This window comes from Lichenostomus cassidix, chromosome 8 (assembly GCF_008360975.1).
Source record: "Lichenostomus cassidix isolate B80296 chromosome 8, HeHo_3.0, whole genome shotgun sequence".
NCBI classification, from domain to species: Eukaryota; Metazoa; Chordata; class Aves; order Passeriformes; family Meliphagidae; genus Lichenostomus; species Lichenostomus cassidix.
The window spans coordinates 29452737-29469323 of NC_139489.1; the positions used below are offsets into that span (position 1 = coordinate 29452737).

The 16587-nt window shown below is 45.5% G+C and overlaps 1 protein-coding gene across 2 annotated transcripts; it reads left to right on the top strand.

Moving 5' to 3' along the window:
- The first annotated feature begins 116 nt into the window (after positions 1 to 116).
- On the top strand, positions 117 to 16436 carry IVNS1ABP (influenza virus NS1A binding protein). 2 transcript variants are annotated; one of them, XM_085068690.1, is made up of 15 exons: positions 117 to 321; positions 5762 to 5993; positions 7193 to 7319; positions 7419 to 7588; positions 7675 to 7750; positions 8495 to 8668; positions 9038 to 9163; positions 10537 to 10644; positions 12706 to 12832; positions 13348 to 13572; positions 13654 to 13775; positions 13928 to 14054; positions 14145 to 14276; positions 14400 to 14573; positions 15016 to 16436. In XM_085068690.1, exons 3-15 carry the CDS (start codon positions 7209 to 7211, stop codon positions 15267 to 15269), a joined length of 1926 nt encoding a protein of 641 aa, XP_084924816.1. In that variant the 5' UTR covers positions 117 to 321; positions 5762 to 5993; positions 7193 to 7208; the 3' UTR covers positions 15270 to 16436. The 2 variants fall into 2 exon arrangements, with proteins under 2 accessions (XP_084924816.1, XP_084924818.1); XM_085068692.1 differs by lacking the exon at positions 117 to 321 and adding an exon at positions 5130 to 5362.
- The last annotated feature ends 151 nt before the right edge of the window (positions 16437 to 16587 follow it).

Sequence of the window (16587 nt, forward strand, 5' to 3'; positions counted from 1 at the left end):
TTTCGCGGCCGAGGGGAGCCGCGTAGGGCCGCTCGCGGCTGCTCCAGCACCGCCTCCGCCCCTCCCCGCTCTCCTCCCGCCCCGCGGAGGCGGAGGGTCCGGGACGCAACGCTGTGCGTGTTCGCGCAGCTCCCGTGGCCGCGCTTCCCCGCTCCGCTCCCGCCGCCTTCCCTCGGCAGCGCCGCACCGTCGGCTTTCTCCGCTCCCTCCGTTCCTCCGCTGCCCCTTCCCGGCCGGCCGGGGTTGCGCCTGCAAGTCTTCTTCCCCCGCAGTCTGGAGGCTCCCAATATGTTCAGCGCCGTCCGCGCTCACAGGCAGGAGGTACGGCGGGCGGGGGTCGGGCCGGGGCCGTGTGGCCGCGCTTTGTTCGGCGCTGGGCAGCGGGTGGAGGCGGCGGCCCGGGCGGACTCCCCGCGCTCGGGGCACCGGAGCCCCTGCGGCCCCATGGCGCTTTGTTGTCTGTTCGGGGCCCGTTTTCCTGGGCCGCGGAGTTGCCCGCATGGCCTGAAGGGCGTGAGGCCGCTCCCTCCGTGCCGGGGGAACAGGCGGGCCCGGCGGCCGGGGTTGCGGTGGAGCTCCCGGCCGGGGACTCCCGTGTTCGCCACGCGTTCGGGTGCGCTGCCAAGGTCAGGCGCTGGCGCTCCAAGCACCACGCTGCAGCCGCGGAGCGGCACCTTCCTAAAGCCTGGCCGTGAGTGGGACGGAAGGAGAGAGCCGCGGGAATCCTGGACTTTGGAGGAAATAGCCGCTCCGGGATGAGCAACGTGTGCTGACAGCCAGTTGCCAATGTCTTGACTCTCGCTGTCGTCTACACCAGTTCTAGGGAGCGGGAGATGGGAAATAATACAGCAAAAACGGTGGCTGTCAGCCCACACTAGTGCTTCTGGGGAAAGCTGATGAGGGTCAATGACCAGAGCGGTTTTGTTTTAGTTCTGTTTTTTTGGGGGGGTTTTTTGGGAGTGGCTGAGGAGGGGTACAGTATTTTCTGCCTGCGTGCATCAGTTTCCAGAACTTTTTAGAATTTCTCAGAGGTGCTTTAAGGTAGAAAATGCCTTTGCTTTGGTACTTTTGGTGTTCCTTCACCCAGAATTCCCTCAGACAATAAAACTTGAATTGGTTATAATTTCATGCATTGTAGAAATGAGTTTGACAGTGAGAGGCGAAGCATCCGAGTTATTTCCTGAGGAGATGAGTGGTGATAGACTAATGGAAATGCAGTCTCATGTCACTCCTTATTTCTGTGGTTTGTGAAGGGAGGACTTTTTTGTTGTTGTTTACAGCGATGGGTGTGTAGACACCACATTTACTCTCTTCTGTCAGCGAGCTAGAAAATAAGAAAGCAAGGAGGATGTGGTGCTTTGATGGTGAGATTGGATTAATTTTAGAAAGCAGATTTTGTAACCACAAGCCTGATCCCTGGATCACAGGATGCAACAGTCAGGGAACACTTTCCAGTTAGGAAGCTGTATGTTAGCTGCTGTAATTAGGTCTAATTTTGTTTTCCTCAGCTTGAGTTCTTAAGGAGCAAGAAATAGTAAGAAAGGCAGAAACTGCCCAGAATGGGGGTGGAATACGAGGAGGACACACAAACAAAAATCACTAATTGAGTTGCATGACAGATGTTTGGAGAACTGTGGGAAGCGTGTATTTGTAGAAAAAAAATAAACCCAGGATGGGGGGAAAGGGGAGGAAAAAACTCAGATTTTAGTCGAGTGGATGGGAGACAGGAGGTTGAAAAATTGATGAAAAGCAAAAGTATAGCATGGGAAAGGACAGGAAAGGCAGGACCAGTGTGGAGAGGGAACTAATGACCAGTGCTAGGGCTCAGAAGTGTGGGAGGCAAGTTCTGGAAGCCAGTGCTAAATGGGCAGCCGGGGTGTTAGAGCTGAGGGTTGTCTGTGGAACAGCAGCAACATTCAAGCATGAAGCCTGCTGCTTATAAATTTAAGTCTGCATGCATAAATGTGTTTGGAAGAGCTCTCTAGGCTTGCTCTCCATAGAGGACAGTCCAAGTATTGCATCTTCTGGAGCTGCATGTAGGAGATTTTGCAATATGTCCACAGTACTCAGTCCTTCCCCTTCAGTTCATAACCAGTGATTGCAAATATTCTCTATTCCCTCCCTCTCTCCTCACTGTTGGGGGTGGGAGCACAACTGAGGTTGATGCACAGTAAAATAGAAGAATTTCGTCTACAAGTCATAGTTAACAGTGAGACTAAATCTTTAGTGCAAAACAACTGAAAAGTGAATAAGCAAAACAAAATTGTTGTAAATTCCGATTTTGTAAGATTTAATTGTTGTAAATGCTTTAGATTACTAGCGTAAAGAGGTTGAGCCTATTTAGTGGTGTAAAGTATGTCAATAAATGTCTCGGTCTGTGGTGTTTTGTCCAAATGCAGACTCAGACATGAAAAGATGATGTGTTTTTATAAGCAAGTGCTAATGTATAAAAGAAATATTTTGAGGACGTTTGGTTTTATCTTCTGACACAGGTAGTGGACTGTGAGCAGTCGTAGGTGTGACCTACATTTCTTCTGAGCTGGGCTGTCTGTCACAAGCCAGAAAGCACCGACTGGATGTTAAATAGCATTTTTGTTTCACAAGTGTCAATCAAGTGTCTGTCATTGTATCAGCAAGTACTGACTTCAAAAGATTAACAAGTATCTCCCCCAAAGTAGTGCTTTACTTGTGAATTGAAGAAGTAATACCTTAATTTGACTAAAAAGTTTGTGCAAAATTGGCACAGAGCAAATAGTGCACATAAAAAATGGGCTGTATTAAAGATGAGAGGTAAAACAGATACTCCCTATGTTGTTAGGTCATGGGCAAGGTGACTTCTGCCTCTGGGTCTCTTTGTCTTTATAGTCACCTGGGAGCACGCAAGAGGCTCCGCGGGAGAGAGGCCTAGGGCACCACTGAGGATCACAGTGTACCAGTGTCATTGGTATTGAGATGAGTCTTCTTAAATGTACCTTTACATGGACATGCAGTGAAATAGAGGAGTTTAAAGGGAGGGAAGCTCTCTTCTGGAAGTAAGGATGTGCAGCCATCTCTGAGTGCATTGTGAGCTGTGACTCTCATGGTCCAGTGGTACACAAGCAGAGGAGAATTTCAGTCTCTGCACAACGTGAGGTGTTCAGGAAACACTGTTATTACAGAGAGGTTGTTTAAATGGAGTAACTGGGCAGACATGAGTCCTGGCATTCCTGTACATGGGAACACGTGGATGTTGCATGGCTTCAGGACTGTCCGAGCCCAGCATGATCGGCTCTTGATCCAAGGGGGTCTCCAGCCCCAACACCAGTACAATCCTTACTGTTAAAATCTCAACAAAAATCCAGAGTTAATGGATTGCTCTTATTTTTTTGTGTCCTTTGAAAACTAAGTGCAGGAAATAGCTGCTCTCAAGTAGAAGTTTTCTCAAATGGAATGTGTTGTTCCCATTCTGGGGTGATAATTGTGTAGCTTTAACGTGTTTAAAGAAGTGCATTTGGATGGTGCTTGAACAGTCATCTTGTCAAAGGCACCAGGCTTTACCTGGCCAACAGTGGTCTGGGAACATCTCACTTGGCTTAAAAAAATTCAAAATTCTGGATAATTATAAAAAAAGCCACAGAGTTCTTGACGTGCTGAGATAAAAGGGAATGTAAGCACGGGTGGCGAAGGTAATGACAAAGTGATTTTGATTTTAAAAAATAATTTAAAGGAAAGAGTTTGTTTGTCAACTGTACCTGTTTATAACCCTTAATGCAGAAAAGGCAGTGCTCTTGACTTTGCAGTGAATTTTGGCTGATAGTTTGGGTTGTGTCCTAGCAGTAATACTCCAAACCAAAATATGGAAAGTAGTGAATCTTCTTGTGCTATTTAATGCTTGCTTTAGTGATAATATTAGCTGTGACACACACAACAGCATTGAGACTCTGTGGCAGTAATTAGGATGTTCAAATTCCTAGATACTCAGATTGAACAATACCATTAGGGCATAAATGCATCATCATGCACAAAGGAGGACTTTAAAAGACAAATCTTTGATTTCAAATCCAGAACTATTTTGGATGAGCTTCTTATGTCTTCAAGGTCTCAAGCAAGTACCTTGGGCAGAGTTAGAACATTTGAAATAAAACCTATGTGTTACAGCAGAATGGGACAAAACATGCCTGGAGATGTAAACTGAGCGAGACTGATTGTGGGATATAGTTGGCATTGTTTGACTAGCTGTCCTGTAACTCGAAATTATTTGGTTGCGGTGAATCTTTGGGGAAGGTGTGGACATCAGGCTGTTGAGTTCTGGTAATTATGTCACTTGTACCAACGGGAGAAGTGTTGACTGCCAAATGCCTAATTAAACGATGTTTGTTAAATAGAGCTTGGTGTCAGCTTCATAACTTGCCTGTAGGATTACAAAAAGAATATACCTTTATTGTGTGAGATGTCTTTTTGCAGCAGAGCTCACTGGCGTTGCAGTGTGTTATAGGAAGTTGTGTCCCGGGGTGCTGCTCCTGCAGTGCCTCAGCATTCTGGGGTGTGTGGCTGCGCCTGCTCCAGCAGCCAAACTCAGCCAGTTTTCACTCTGCCTACGCGCTTCTCTGCCGTCTGGAATATTCTGTGTGTCTGGCTGTGGGCATGGACGGGAGCAGTGTCCCGTGGAGCTGGTGTGTGGCGGGATAATGCCCCCTGCCGCTCCCGGCAATCGGCCTCCTCCCGCTGGAGCTGCCGGGCTGCCCCGGGACCAGGCAGGTACTGCTCCTGCCATAGTCACCCTGGTGCTGAGCACTGGCCACGCACCAGGGTCACAAGGTCACGCACCAGGGTCACAAAAGAGCCCTGCAAGGAGGGCTCTTTTAGTTTCTGACGAGGAGAAAAGAGCTGCACCTATTTTTAGGAAATACAGTTCCAAATGTGGCATTTATCCTGTAGATACAAATATAGTGTTGGTACTGAAGTGATTGATGTTTTCCTGAGGTGCATCAGGGTCATGGAAAGTTCCAGAGAGAGTATTTGTTGCCTGTTCCCTCCCCACTGCTGCTGCTGCTCCTCCTCCTCCTCTCCTCTCCTCCCCAGAAAATCCCAGCATAAAGAGCTCTCCAGCACATGGATTCTCTGCAAAGCTACCCTGGTCTGCGCTGCCAGTGCAGAGCTGGACCGGAACCCAACAGAGTCTGTTCACAGTGTGGCGGAGAGACTTTTTACCAAGGAAAGCTGTCATCCAGATAGTGGTTCCTGACTTCATAAATCTTTCTGGAAGTAACAGAGACTGGAGACATGCCCAGTCATTTCAGAAATGTCCTTAATCCATCTTCAGACAATTTTAGGCATTCGGTAGAAGAAGGCTATAAGTAGATGAGCACAAGAAATGCCAGAGGTAGGAGGCTTGTGGATTGGGTTCTTTTAGCAAATGTAGTCACTTTTGTTGTGTTACCTACTTGTGCAGGCAATAATGATAATAGGATGTGCTGAAGGGCAGAGGTGGTAAGGGATTGGCTAAAAATGGCATTCAGCTCTTCTAGCTTTTTCTCTAAGCACTAGTTTAGCCCTTTTCTTGACCCTGGGGGTATAACAACGATGTGGTTGATCTCTTATTAGGCATGAGGACATACTGGTGTCAATATGGAATTATTCAGGCTGTTTGCTTTTTTTGAAAAACAACTTGTTTGTGAAGAAGAACTTTTTTGTTTGGGTCACGAACATGATTCAAGTTTTATGTGAAATACGTGGCAGCACTATCTGTTGTCCTTACTTGGTACCTTGTCCTTTATTGCAGGTTATGATGAATGATTATCACAGAAGAAATTCATGTCTATAGCTCATAAGGACTTTATTACATCATCTTCAAGCCTGATAGTTCTGGAATCCATATTGCAGCTGTAAACGCACGTCTGCTTTTGCATTTCAACAGACATCTTCCCTGTCAAGAGACACCAAAACTCAAGTGCTTTGTTCTAACACAGTGATACCATTGGACTATTTTAAATTTACAGTCATATATTTGCTGGGTAAGTTGTACCATTTACTCTGTATATAGTAGTAACTACTCCTGCTGAAATTATGTAAATTTAAAATCTTGATGTCCCTTTTTTAATAAAACACAACAAATGGATATTTGTAAGTAAGATTATATTTGCCAGTTTAGGGTTGAATACATGAAGTAGTAAGTGAATTTAAAGTAGATGGATTAACACTAGAATTATTTTGTGGGTGCCTTGCTATTTTTGTTATTTGTTTTTGCAATCCACTTTTTCTGGTTTGGAGTTTTCTTATTTGGTGTGATCTTCAGAATTTTCTTTAAAGTTTTCTTAAACTTGAGATGGAAATACAAATTGTTGCTGGTAACGTTAATAGAATCCCACATATGCTTTCCTCTAAGATTTTTAAGATTAACTTCTGTGTGTGTTAGCAGCTCAAATGTACAAATCTGATTTTTTCTTTTTTGAATTGCTATTTCAAATTCATTAGGTCACCTCAGGGTAATAGTTTAGTATTCTTAATTAGCATCCTATTTGGAAAGTGGTTAACTACAAAAGAATCAACTAAAGGATAGAAAAGTTAAGTTTCCTGAAGTTATTTCCAGTTGTGGACTGATTTCCCTGAGGTGATATGTTTGTGTATGGCTGAGGTCTTCCGAGGAAGTTGTTCTAGCTTTGAGATGACTTAAAATGTGTAATTGTTGTTCAGAATTTATTCAATTCAGTCTGTTTTGTTGGTCATAATGTTCTTTTATGACTTCCAGCTGCTCTAAAATATTACTCATATTACTCATATGTCATTACTCATAAAATTAAAAGCAAAATGTTTCTTTATCTATTCTACTTCACTAGCTACTTTAAATTCTCAGTTCTTATTTTTCAGTGTAGCTGGGTTTTGCATGTGCAGAAAATGCAGCTGGACCAGGGTAATTGGGAGCGGAAAGTGGTGATGAATAATGATGTCTGGGGAGGGATCTACCAAAAAAGATCTTTAGAGAGGGGAGTCTGTGTAATCCAGTGGTTCCCAGCTTGCTCCCACAGGGCTGGCACAGGTTCAGTCTGTGGTTTTGAACCCCAGTACCTGCTGAAGTGATGTGGATGCATTAAAAGTTGTGGCCTCAATCCCTCAAAATCATTAATCCATTAATTCCCCCTGCACGTTTGTTTGCAAACAGTGTGTTGATAGTATTGCTGTACCGAAGCGTGACCTTTATCCATTGTGTATGCAGCCAGGCCAACACCAAAATGATTCCCAACGGATATTTGATGTTTGAGGATGAGAACTTCATCGAGTCATCTGTTGCCAAACTCAACGCCTTACGGAAGAGCGGGCAGTTCTGCGATGTCCGCCTCCAGGTACCTGTGCTCTGCCCCAGCCTGTATAGTGGAAATACAAAGGTAATTACAAGAAATCCTCACCAGCACGTGGACTTCTTCTTTGTCTTTTCCATAAAGGTGTGTGGACATGAGATGCTGGCACACCGAGCCGTGCTGGCATGCTGCAGTCCCTACCTGTTTGAAATCTTCAACACTGACAGCGACTGCCATGGGGTTTCCCATGTGAAATTCGATGATCTCAACCCAGAAGCTGTTGAAGTTCTGTTGAATTATGCCTATACTGCTCAGTAAGTAGTTTTCACGGTAACTAGAGAGAGGGTAAACTTGGATTTGAAAAATCAGCATAATAAAGATAAATTTCTGTCTTTAATAGGTTAAAAGCTGATAAAGAACTGGTGAAAGATGTATACTCTGCAGCAAAGAAGTTGAAGATGGAGAGGGTTAAGCAGGTACAGTTCATACCTCTTCTGAAAGTCCATTCTTCTCTCTGCTGCCTTCTCAGGCTGACAGCATTGTGCCTTTTGGTGTTACTGAGCCAAAACCTGATGATTCTGTGGAAGAAGTGCTCAGCACAAAGATGCTGTAGCTGTTCCTTAGTACTTGTATTCGTTTGGTGCCAGCTGCATGTGTTGCTTCCACTTGAGCTGTCTTGGGGCCAGAGGGTTCTCTGAAGTCACATTCTGTATTTGTGCACCTGTGTAAGAAAAATAGCTTTGAATCGTGGCTGATTCCTTCCTTACCTCTAGGTGTGTGGCAGCAGTGCTCTGCTTGGTTGTGTTGGGGGCATGAATAAACCTGTAAATTCGTCAGAAAAAGAATAATCCACAAACTCCTGGACATAAATTTGGAAGTGCTTGCCTTTGTAAATACCTTTGGCTGTAGGTGGGGATACCCTTTACGAGGGAATTGGGATTATTAGTTCACCTGACTGAGAAGTAACTTTGAACAGGTGTTTAGTAGAAAAGTGTGGGGTCAGTGTAGATTGTCAGTAGCTTCCAAATGTGTCTTTTTCTTTTAAGATGTGCATGTTTTTGTGGAAGGCAACATTCCCTTTACAGCACTGTCATGGACATGACAGCAGACAGTCATTGCTCTGCAGTTAGAAAACAGCTGCTGCTGTGTGTTGGGATGGATAATTTAAATGTGTAAAAACTGTCTGCTGGCACACTGAGCTGCAGCTCTTCTCTCACCAGGTTTGTGGTGACTATTTGCTCTCCAAGATGGATGTACAGAGCTGCATCTCATACCGGAACTTTGCCAGCTGCATGGGAGACTCTCGCTTGTTGCACAAGATCGATGGCTACATTCAGGAACACCTTGTAGAGATTGCAGAACAGGAGGAATTCCTTAAGCTCCCACGGTTAAAGGTTAGCTTGAGTTTGTAGAATTCCTTCTGGTACAGGATTTCCAAAAAGCAACCTGAGGAGCAGCTAGAATTTCCTTCCCTTTTGGGGGAACAAAAGCTTGGTGTACTGACTTCTGTCAACACTGTGACAATTCTGGATCTGTGTAATACTCATACTGCTGTGAACCTTACCTGTAGAGAGCACATACTGTCACCCTTTCCAGGTGTGAAAGGGGATTGTATTCAAATGTGCTTCATAGTTCTATAGGCTGAAAGCTCCTTGTGGGTGTTTTCTGGCTCTCTGGTAAAGTGAGAGTGGTTCTCACTGTGTAAAATACAGCAGGATTACCAGGTAATTCCTAGAGAGTAAATCATCCTTTTCTCCCTCAAGCTTGAAATAATGCTGGAAGACAATGTTGGCCTACCCAGCAACGGCAAATTGTACACAAAGGTAATCAACTGGGTACAGCGCAGCATCTGGGAGAATGGAGGCAGCCTGGAAGATCTAATGGAGGAGGTTAGTCTTTAAGAAAATGGGATTATGGGATTAAACATTTTTATATTTTTTAAACAAAAAAGCCAATGTGAAGGATGATCCCTTTTTACTTTTTACTTTTTTTTCCACTTTTTTAACTATGACCCTAAAGAATTTAAATTTTGCTGTAGGTACCCCTAAGCTGAGAAACTGGGGGGGTGTTCAGGTGAGCTGAATGCACTGTTCAGTCTGGTCTTCGCTTTCCTTTTTGCTCCCTATTGCTGTATAGTAGCCTCAGAGTGGCCTGTATCTGCTTTAGTTTGGGGAGGTGGTACTGAGACTTGCCATAGATGTGTAATGTTTTCCTTTGCAGGTTTTGCTTGTAAATGCACAGTAGGTAAAAGCTTCTAATGGTTGTTCCTCCCCATTGGTTTATCTCCCCATAGGTTTATTAACAAAACTAGGATACCAAGGCTGAAGAACCAAGAAGAGCCTCAAGGGTATTGACACGTACAGAAGCAGCAGTCCTGCCCCAGTGCTCCTAAGAAAATCCGCTGTGGGCAGAGAGCGATCATGATGATTTAATGGTGTTTACTTACTCCTTTACAGGATGCATTATTATGAAACTTGTGTGTTGTTAAATGGCTTTACTCATGAATACTAATGGTAGATGTAGCCTGGGCAGTGTTTAATGGCAAAATTAGCGGGGAGACAAAATTTTCAATTGGCTCCAGCAAATGGACTTTATCAAATTCCATGAAACATCAAAATTTTCCAAGTCTGTTATTACAAGCATGAAAGATCCCCAGAAACACATGTCTAGGCAAAAGTACATGTTGATGCTGTCGTATATTCTTAAGTGTGTATTTCCTCTTGGAGAAACTCATTTTAAAAGCTTTGATCATGTTGAAATTAAGATGCATTTCATGGAAACAGCTGCATCTGATTTCAGTGGTGGACAACAGTTTCTTCCAGAACTTAAATTTGTGTTGTCTTCCCTCATTCCCATACCTTTCTTTTAGAGTCCACTGTTGGCTTCTCTTGGCCTTTTTTGATGGAGATAAATGTGTGTATTTTTCAAAGCAGAAAACTTGCGTGCAGGTTTAAGGAAAATGCTTGCATGAGACTGTGAATTTGTGTAACTCTGCAAATTAATGTGCCTTTTGCTTGTCTAATGTTTCTGTGCTGAAGAAACAGCAGAAGCCTGTGGAACGCGAAGATTTCTCTCAAGCTGAGAAAGTAAGGAACCTTCACCCCGTTTGAAGATTGCCACCATGACATCTGCTTCCTTTTAGTTTTGCCACTGTGCGAGCTTGAGATGAGCTGCCGAGCAGCGTGGTGCCTGGGGTAATGTGCCTGTAGCTGAGGAGCACAGATACAGCAGCCACATGAGTGTTCTGTTGTTGTTTTTGCAGGTGCAAACGCTGTACTACTCAGCTGATCACAAGCTGCTTGATGGAAATCTGCTAGATGGACAGGCTGAGGTGTATGGCAGTGATGATGACCACATTCAGTTTGTGCAGGTACAAATTGCAGACAGTCTCAGGTAACCCCAGGTAGACTGGAGCAGTTCACAGCACACCTGAAGTCCTGTGTTCTGCTGGCAGAGAAGGCAGCAGTAGCTGTAGTAGAGAAAAGCACCACGAGAAGGTGTCTGCAGGGAAGCTGCTGCAGGGCATGATGTGCTCTCAGCTTCTCTTTGGCAGGCTGACTCTCAGCCTCTGCAAAACAGAGTGCTCTAATTCTGACTTCAAAATAATTCTGGCTGTTAGAAGAAAGAAGAGGCAGACAAGCACTCAGCTGTATGAAGTCAGCTGAGACCTTGTAGAATTATCCAGAGACTGTAGAGAAACATGGACTGCTTGGCTTGCAGTGGGGAATGTGTCTATTAAATTCTGGCCCAGAAAAAAGATTCCACTTCCCAGTTCTAAACCCTCAGCTGCCAGCATCCCCCTCTTTTGTTCCGCTGCCCTGGTGGTGTAGCTGCCAGATCTCTCTGATGCTTTGACTGAGTGCAAATCGCTCTTGTGCTTTTTCAGAGGTGTTTTTTTATGGCTTCTGTTTTTTTTGTTTCTAACCAGGTATAATCCTTCTCAACTGCTGAAAACCATGTGGCTTAGCACAACACAGGCTAAAATAGAATAAAAAGGGACTAACAGATGTAAATTATCAGTTGCTTTATTCAAATGAACTTGGTTTAAATTCATGATTTTGAAGCAAATACATTGTAATATTTTATGACAGTGGAACATGCTCATACAAAAAGTTTCCATCTTGAAATTTTTAACTAATGTGTATGTAAAACACAGTCCATCCCAGAATGTGGATTTTAGAGGTGAAAAGAGAGGAAAAGGAGAAACCAGCTATTTTTCCAGTTTCTTAATTGCTTTTAGTAAGCCTCCACAGAGTTGTCCACCTCTGGATACCACCTGTAATGCTTAGAAGCAGAGAGCTGAACACTCAGAAAGTTCATTTTCAGAAATAAGACCAGGAGTTCTCAACTTTAACAAATCTTTTCTGCTAAGAAAAATTACCAACTTCAGACATTCTAAACAGTTAAGAGAACCAACACAAAAAAACCCCATATATGCCAATCCTGGAAAAATTGTAACTTTTACATTTTGAAATTACAAGACTTTGTATTTTCTGTTGCTGTTGAGGCAATTTAAAGATAAGAGAATAAGTGGTTAATTGGATGAAGGTTCAGAAATAAGAAAAATGCTCTCCACAAATGCCTTGATTGTCATGGTGAGCTGAGCTTAGCAATGCAGCTCCTCTGTGTGAGGTTATCTGAGTTAGGTGATGTGTTTCAGAAGTCTTGTGACAGTTTCCATGGAGATCAGGCTCCAGGGAACTGCGCAAGCATCACAGACTTGGGACTGCGGTCATAAACTGTTGCCGAACAGAACAGACAGCATGTTAAGTTTCTGTGCTTCAGGAAGAGCCTGAACAGCCTGGCCAACGGTGCCAAAACGGGAAATTTTGAGGCTTTTTTTAATTGAGCAAAATAATGTAAGCTACAGTATAAATTTAATTGGAGATGAAAAGAAAGCAGAAATCTGCTGTTAGTGGGAAGTATCAAGGGAGTAAAATCCAAGAAACAGCTAATCTGATCACAGAGAGGAACTGAGGCAAAATTAATTTGTCTTCAGGGAACGAAGAGAATAGTTAATTCACTTCCAAATAGCATTATATAATTAACTCGAGTTCCAGAAGCAGAGCTGGGGAGTGAGGCTCCTAGGTGGTAGCTCAGTTCTCTCCAGCTGCATGTTGCTCTTCCCTTACATTTGTGAATCCTGCTAGGAATGCACACTCACTTCCAGGGGTTTGCAGTCCAGCAGCAGCAGTACAAAGCTGCAGTCACAGGAGGAAGTGAGTGCCAGGAGGAAAGTGTAGTGTGGTTTTTGGCTGCTGTTGCTGGGCGAGCAAGATGTTCTGCTGAGAATGTAGGTGTGCTATAAATGCTGCTCTGCGGAGGTGGTAGGCGAGTCTGTTCTGGAGTAGCTATGTAGTATCTCAGAAGCAGAGGTAGAAGGAGTGGTAGTCTCTGGCTAGGTTTCTGTAGCTGCCTTTTGATTTTGCAGAAGAGACCACCACGTGAGAATGATCACAAGCAGATCAGTAGCAGCTCCTCTGGAAGTCTTTCTCCAAATGCTACTGTTCAGAGTCCTAAACACGAGTGGAAAATCATTGCTTCAGAGAAGACTTCGAGTGAGTAAGAGGGGCAGGGTTTGTCTAACAGATGTGTCTGGTCTTGGGCTCCTACCACCTCCTGCTCCCTGGGGATTTTCTTCACACCTCTGAGGAATGCAGAGGTGTTTTTTGTTACTGAAGATAAAGGTTAAGTAATTTCTGGAGTGGTTCTGATGTACTTAGGCCAAACCGGGATCATGTACATCTAAGTTCCTTATCACTCAAATTCTGTGGTGTGTATCATTTACCCAGAAAATCCTAAGGAGATAGGCAGTCCACAGTTAATTACCAGAGCTGTTTGCTCTGTGTTGCAAGGAGACTCTCCCAGCACACCTTCAGGTTGCTGTCCTACATCCTTTGAGCACTCTCTCAGTATCTAAAGCAGAGTTGTCAATAACACTTTTTCTAATGCTTGGAACCAGTAACCTGAAAAAACAAAGTTTCCATGCTGCCAAGGGGAGAGGCACAGGCAGCAGAGCCTATTTGGTGTGCAGCCCAATCCCCGCTTACCATGGCGACGCTGTTCTCCGCAGGTAACACATACCTGTGCCTGGCTGTGCTGGATGGGGTGCTGTGCGTGATCTTCCTGCACGGCCGCAACAGCCCGCAGAGCTCTCCCTCGAGCACCCCGCGCCTGCTGAAGAGCCTGAGCTTCGAGCTGCAGCCCAGCGATCTCATCGAGAAGCCCATGTCCCCCATGCAGTACGCGCGCTCGGGGCTGGGCACGGCCGAGCTGCACGGCAAGCTCATCGCTGCGGGTGAGGCACGGCGATGGCGGGGGCGCCGGGCCAGGGTGTGTGCCGGGCTCTGAACTGGGCTCAGTGACCTCTCGCCTGCAGGTGGCTACAACAGGGAGGAGTGCCTGCGTACCGTGGAGTGCTATGACCCCGAGAAGGACACCTGGACATTCATCGCGCCCATGAGGACGCCAAGGGCTCGGTTCCAGATGGCAGTGCTGATGGTGTGTGGAGTGGGGAGCAGTCTGTCCCACCTGGGCTGAGCACTGAATGGCTCTAGAAATTGTTCATCTGTAGCTCAAGGTTATCTGAGTGCTCAGGATGTCAGTGAGGCCTGCTGAGATGTGAAGGGTGTTGGTGTGTTTGTTCCTCTCAGGGGCACCTGTATGTGGTGGGTGGCTCCAATGGCCACTCAGATGACTTGAGCTGTGGAGAGATGTATGATCCAGAGGTTGACGACTGGACCCCTGTCCCGGAGCTGCGGACCAACCGCTGCAACGCAGGTGAGGCCTCCACAGTGCCTGCACGGGGGCGGGGGTGGGGTGTGGAAATTCAGCCGTTTCTTGGCTTACCATTCTTTCCTGCATCAACAGGAGTGTGTGCCCTGAACGGAAAGCTGTACATTGTGGGTGGTTCTGATCCCTACGGCCAGAAGGGACTGAAGAACTGTGATGTGTTTGATCCTGTGACAAAGGCTTGGACAAGCTGTGCTCCCCTTAACATCCGTAAGTTTGTTGAGGACCTGGGGAGAGAGGGGGAGAAAAGAGCAGTTGCAGAATTGCACCAAACCAAAGCCCCTTTGAGTTGCTACTGTTGGTGGTGGCTGACTGTGCTGGCTCTGGTTGCAGGGAGGCACCAGTCAGCTGTGTGTGAGCTGGGGGGATACTTGTACATCATTGGCGGTGCAGAGTCGTGGAACTGCCTCAACAGCGTGGAGCGCTACAACCCCGAGAACAACACCTGGACCCTGATGGCGCCCATGAACGTGGCGCGGCGTGGTGCCGGCGTGGCCGTGCGTGACGGTAAGGCTGGGCTGCTGCTGCTGCTGCTCATGCGGATTCTTGAACCTTCCATGTTTGTTCTGATGCAAGGAGAATACAAAGCTGTGCTCCTTTTGGGGTAGGAAACAATTCTGTAGGAGCCTGGCTAAACCTCAGTTTTAATTAAAACCCAAAAACCTCTCGGTTGTGGGGCATTCACCCCCACCCCTTTCTTCTCAGAGTGTCACCGTGCAGCTTCTAGAGCTGCAGCAGTTTGAATTTGGACTTTGCTCTTACTTTGACTCAAATTGCCACCAGCTGCCATGAGCAGGAGACCCAAAGCAGGTCACTCCTGTAAATGCAGACCTTGACCAGGCCAAGGTCTGTGACAACAGCTGGGTCCCTTTGGGCTCTGTCCAGCCTCCTGCTGGGAACACAGGCTCAGCTGGTGCTGAGCAGTGACCGTGGCTCCCTTTCTCCCCAGGAAGGCTCTTTGTGGGCGGAGGCTTTGATGGAACACACGCAGTGAACTGCGTGGAGATGTACGACCCTGCCAGGAACGAGTGGAAAATGATGGGCAGCATGACCACGCCCAGGAGCAACGCCGGCATCACCACTGTGGCCAACACCATCTATGCAGTGGGGGGCTTTGATGGCAATGAATTCTTGAACACACTTGAGGTCTACAATCCAGAGTCAAATGAGTGGAGCCCCTACACCAAAATTTACAAGTTTTAAGCGAATTAAATTCCCTTTTCAAACTAACAGGCTTAGTGATGTAATTGTGTTTCAGTAGAGGTACACCTGTGAATAGGGGTGGGGAGGGCATAGACGTTGCCAAGAGCAACACAGAGCTTTTGCATATTGCATATTAATGTGCTGTACATATTTGTTTTGGAAAGAATTTTGAGATGAAGGGGTTTTTGTGTATTTTAGGACTTTGTTTTAAGGTTTTGGTTTTGTTTTAAGATTTTGAAGATACCGCAAGAGAATTTAGACTGGGCATATCATTTCAGGAGCTTCCCCCAGTGTTTGTCACTTTGCACATTGGATGACTTCCTGGAGATGTGTTCTTGGGGCAGGAAGGGTAAGGTTTGTGGGGGATAATGTTTTTTTCTTTCATCAGGCCTTGGTTTCCTTCAGTAACTGGAACAATCTGTAACAAAAAGCCTTATTTAAATAGATATAATGGCTATTTTTTTTATTAAAAAAATGCTGACATGCCTCTGCTAATACCTTATCTTTTACAATTGCCTTTTTATAACAGTTTTTATATACTCAGCAGAGTATTTTGTCTGTTGAAATGCAAGTGGCAGATAAATGGTTAATGAAACAAAGAGACAACCTTGGATTTCCTAGAGCCTGAGTGGGACAGTGGATTCTCCCTGCAGGTGAGCTTCTGCCTCTGCTGCAATAGTGTGACTTAGTGTGCACCACCTTCCTTAGAGCTGCACAGGGTTCTGGACATGGCACAGCTGAGACTTTCTAGTGTGGGAAAAGGATTCTGGCTCCAGGTATTTTGAAGAGAATGCAGAGGGTGCTTGCTGTACAGCAGTTTTGTTACTCTGGGTAAGCTGATCTTTGTACAACAACTCGGGGAGGGGGGTTCTCATGGGTTTTAAACTCTTGCCAGATGGCAAAGAAAATGTGTTGTAGTACCTGTTTTAAGTTTATTTTTCTAATATTACCAGCTGAAAATGTGATAGAACACAAACAACTTGATTTTGTATGTGCTCATAGTCTTGTTTTAGTTCACTTTCTCTACTCCTATGGATCAAACGCTGGGGTGGGCTGACTTGGTGTCTAATGTGTAGTGCTGCACATCTAACTCTGGGTGCCAAAACTAGCACTGACTGCTTGCTGCTGCTGCAAACACATTAAAGGTACCTTTGGCAAACCCTCGCACCACAGGCGTGCCCTGACCTGGCTCTGTGTCCTTTTCTTCATGGAGGTGGTGTCCAAACAGGAGTCTGTGATACTGAAAGTGACATTTCAGATGGGTGTAGGCACAGGACAGAGCTGGGGTGGAGTGTCCCATGTCCCTCATGCCTGCAGG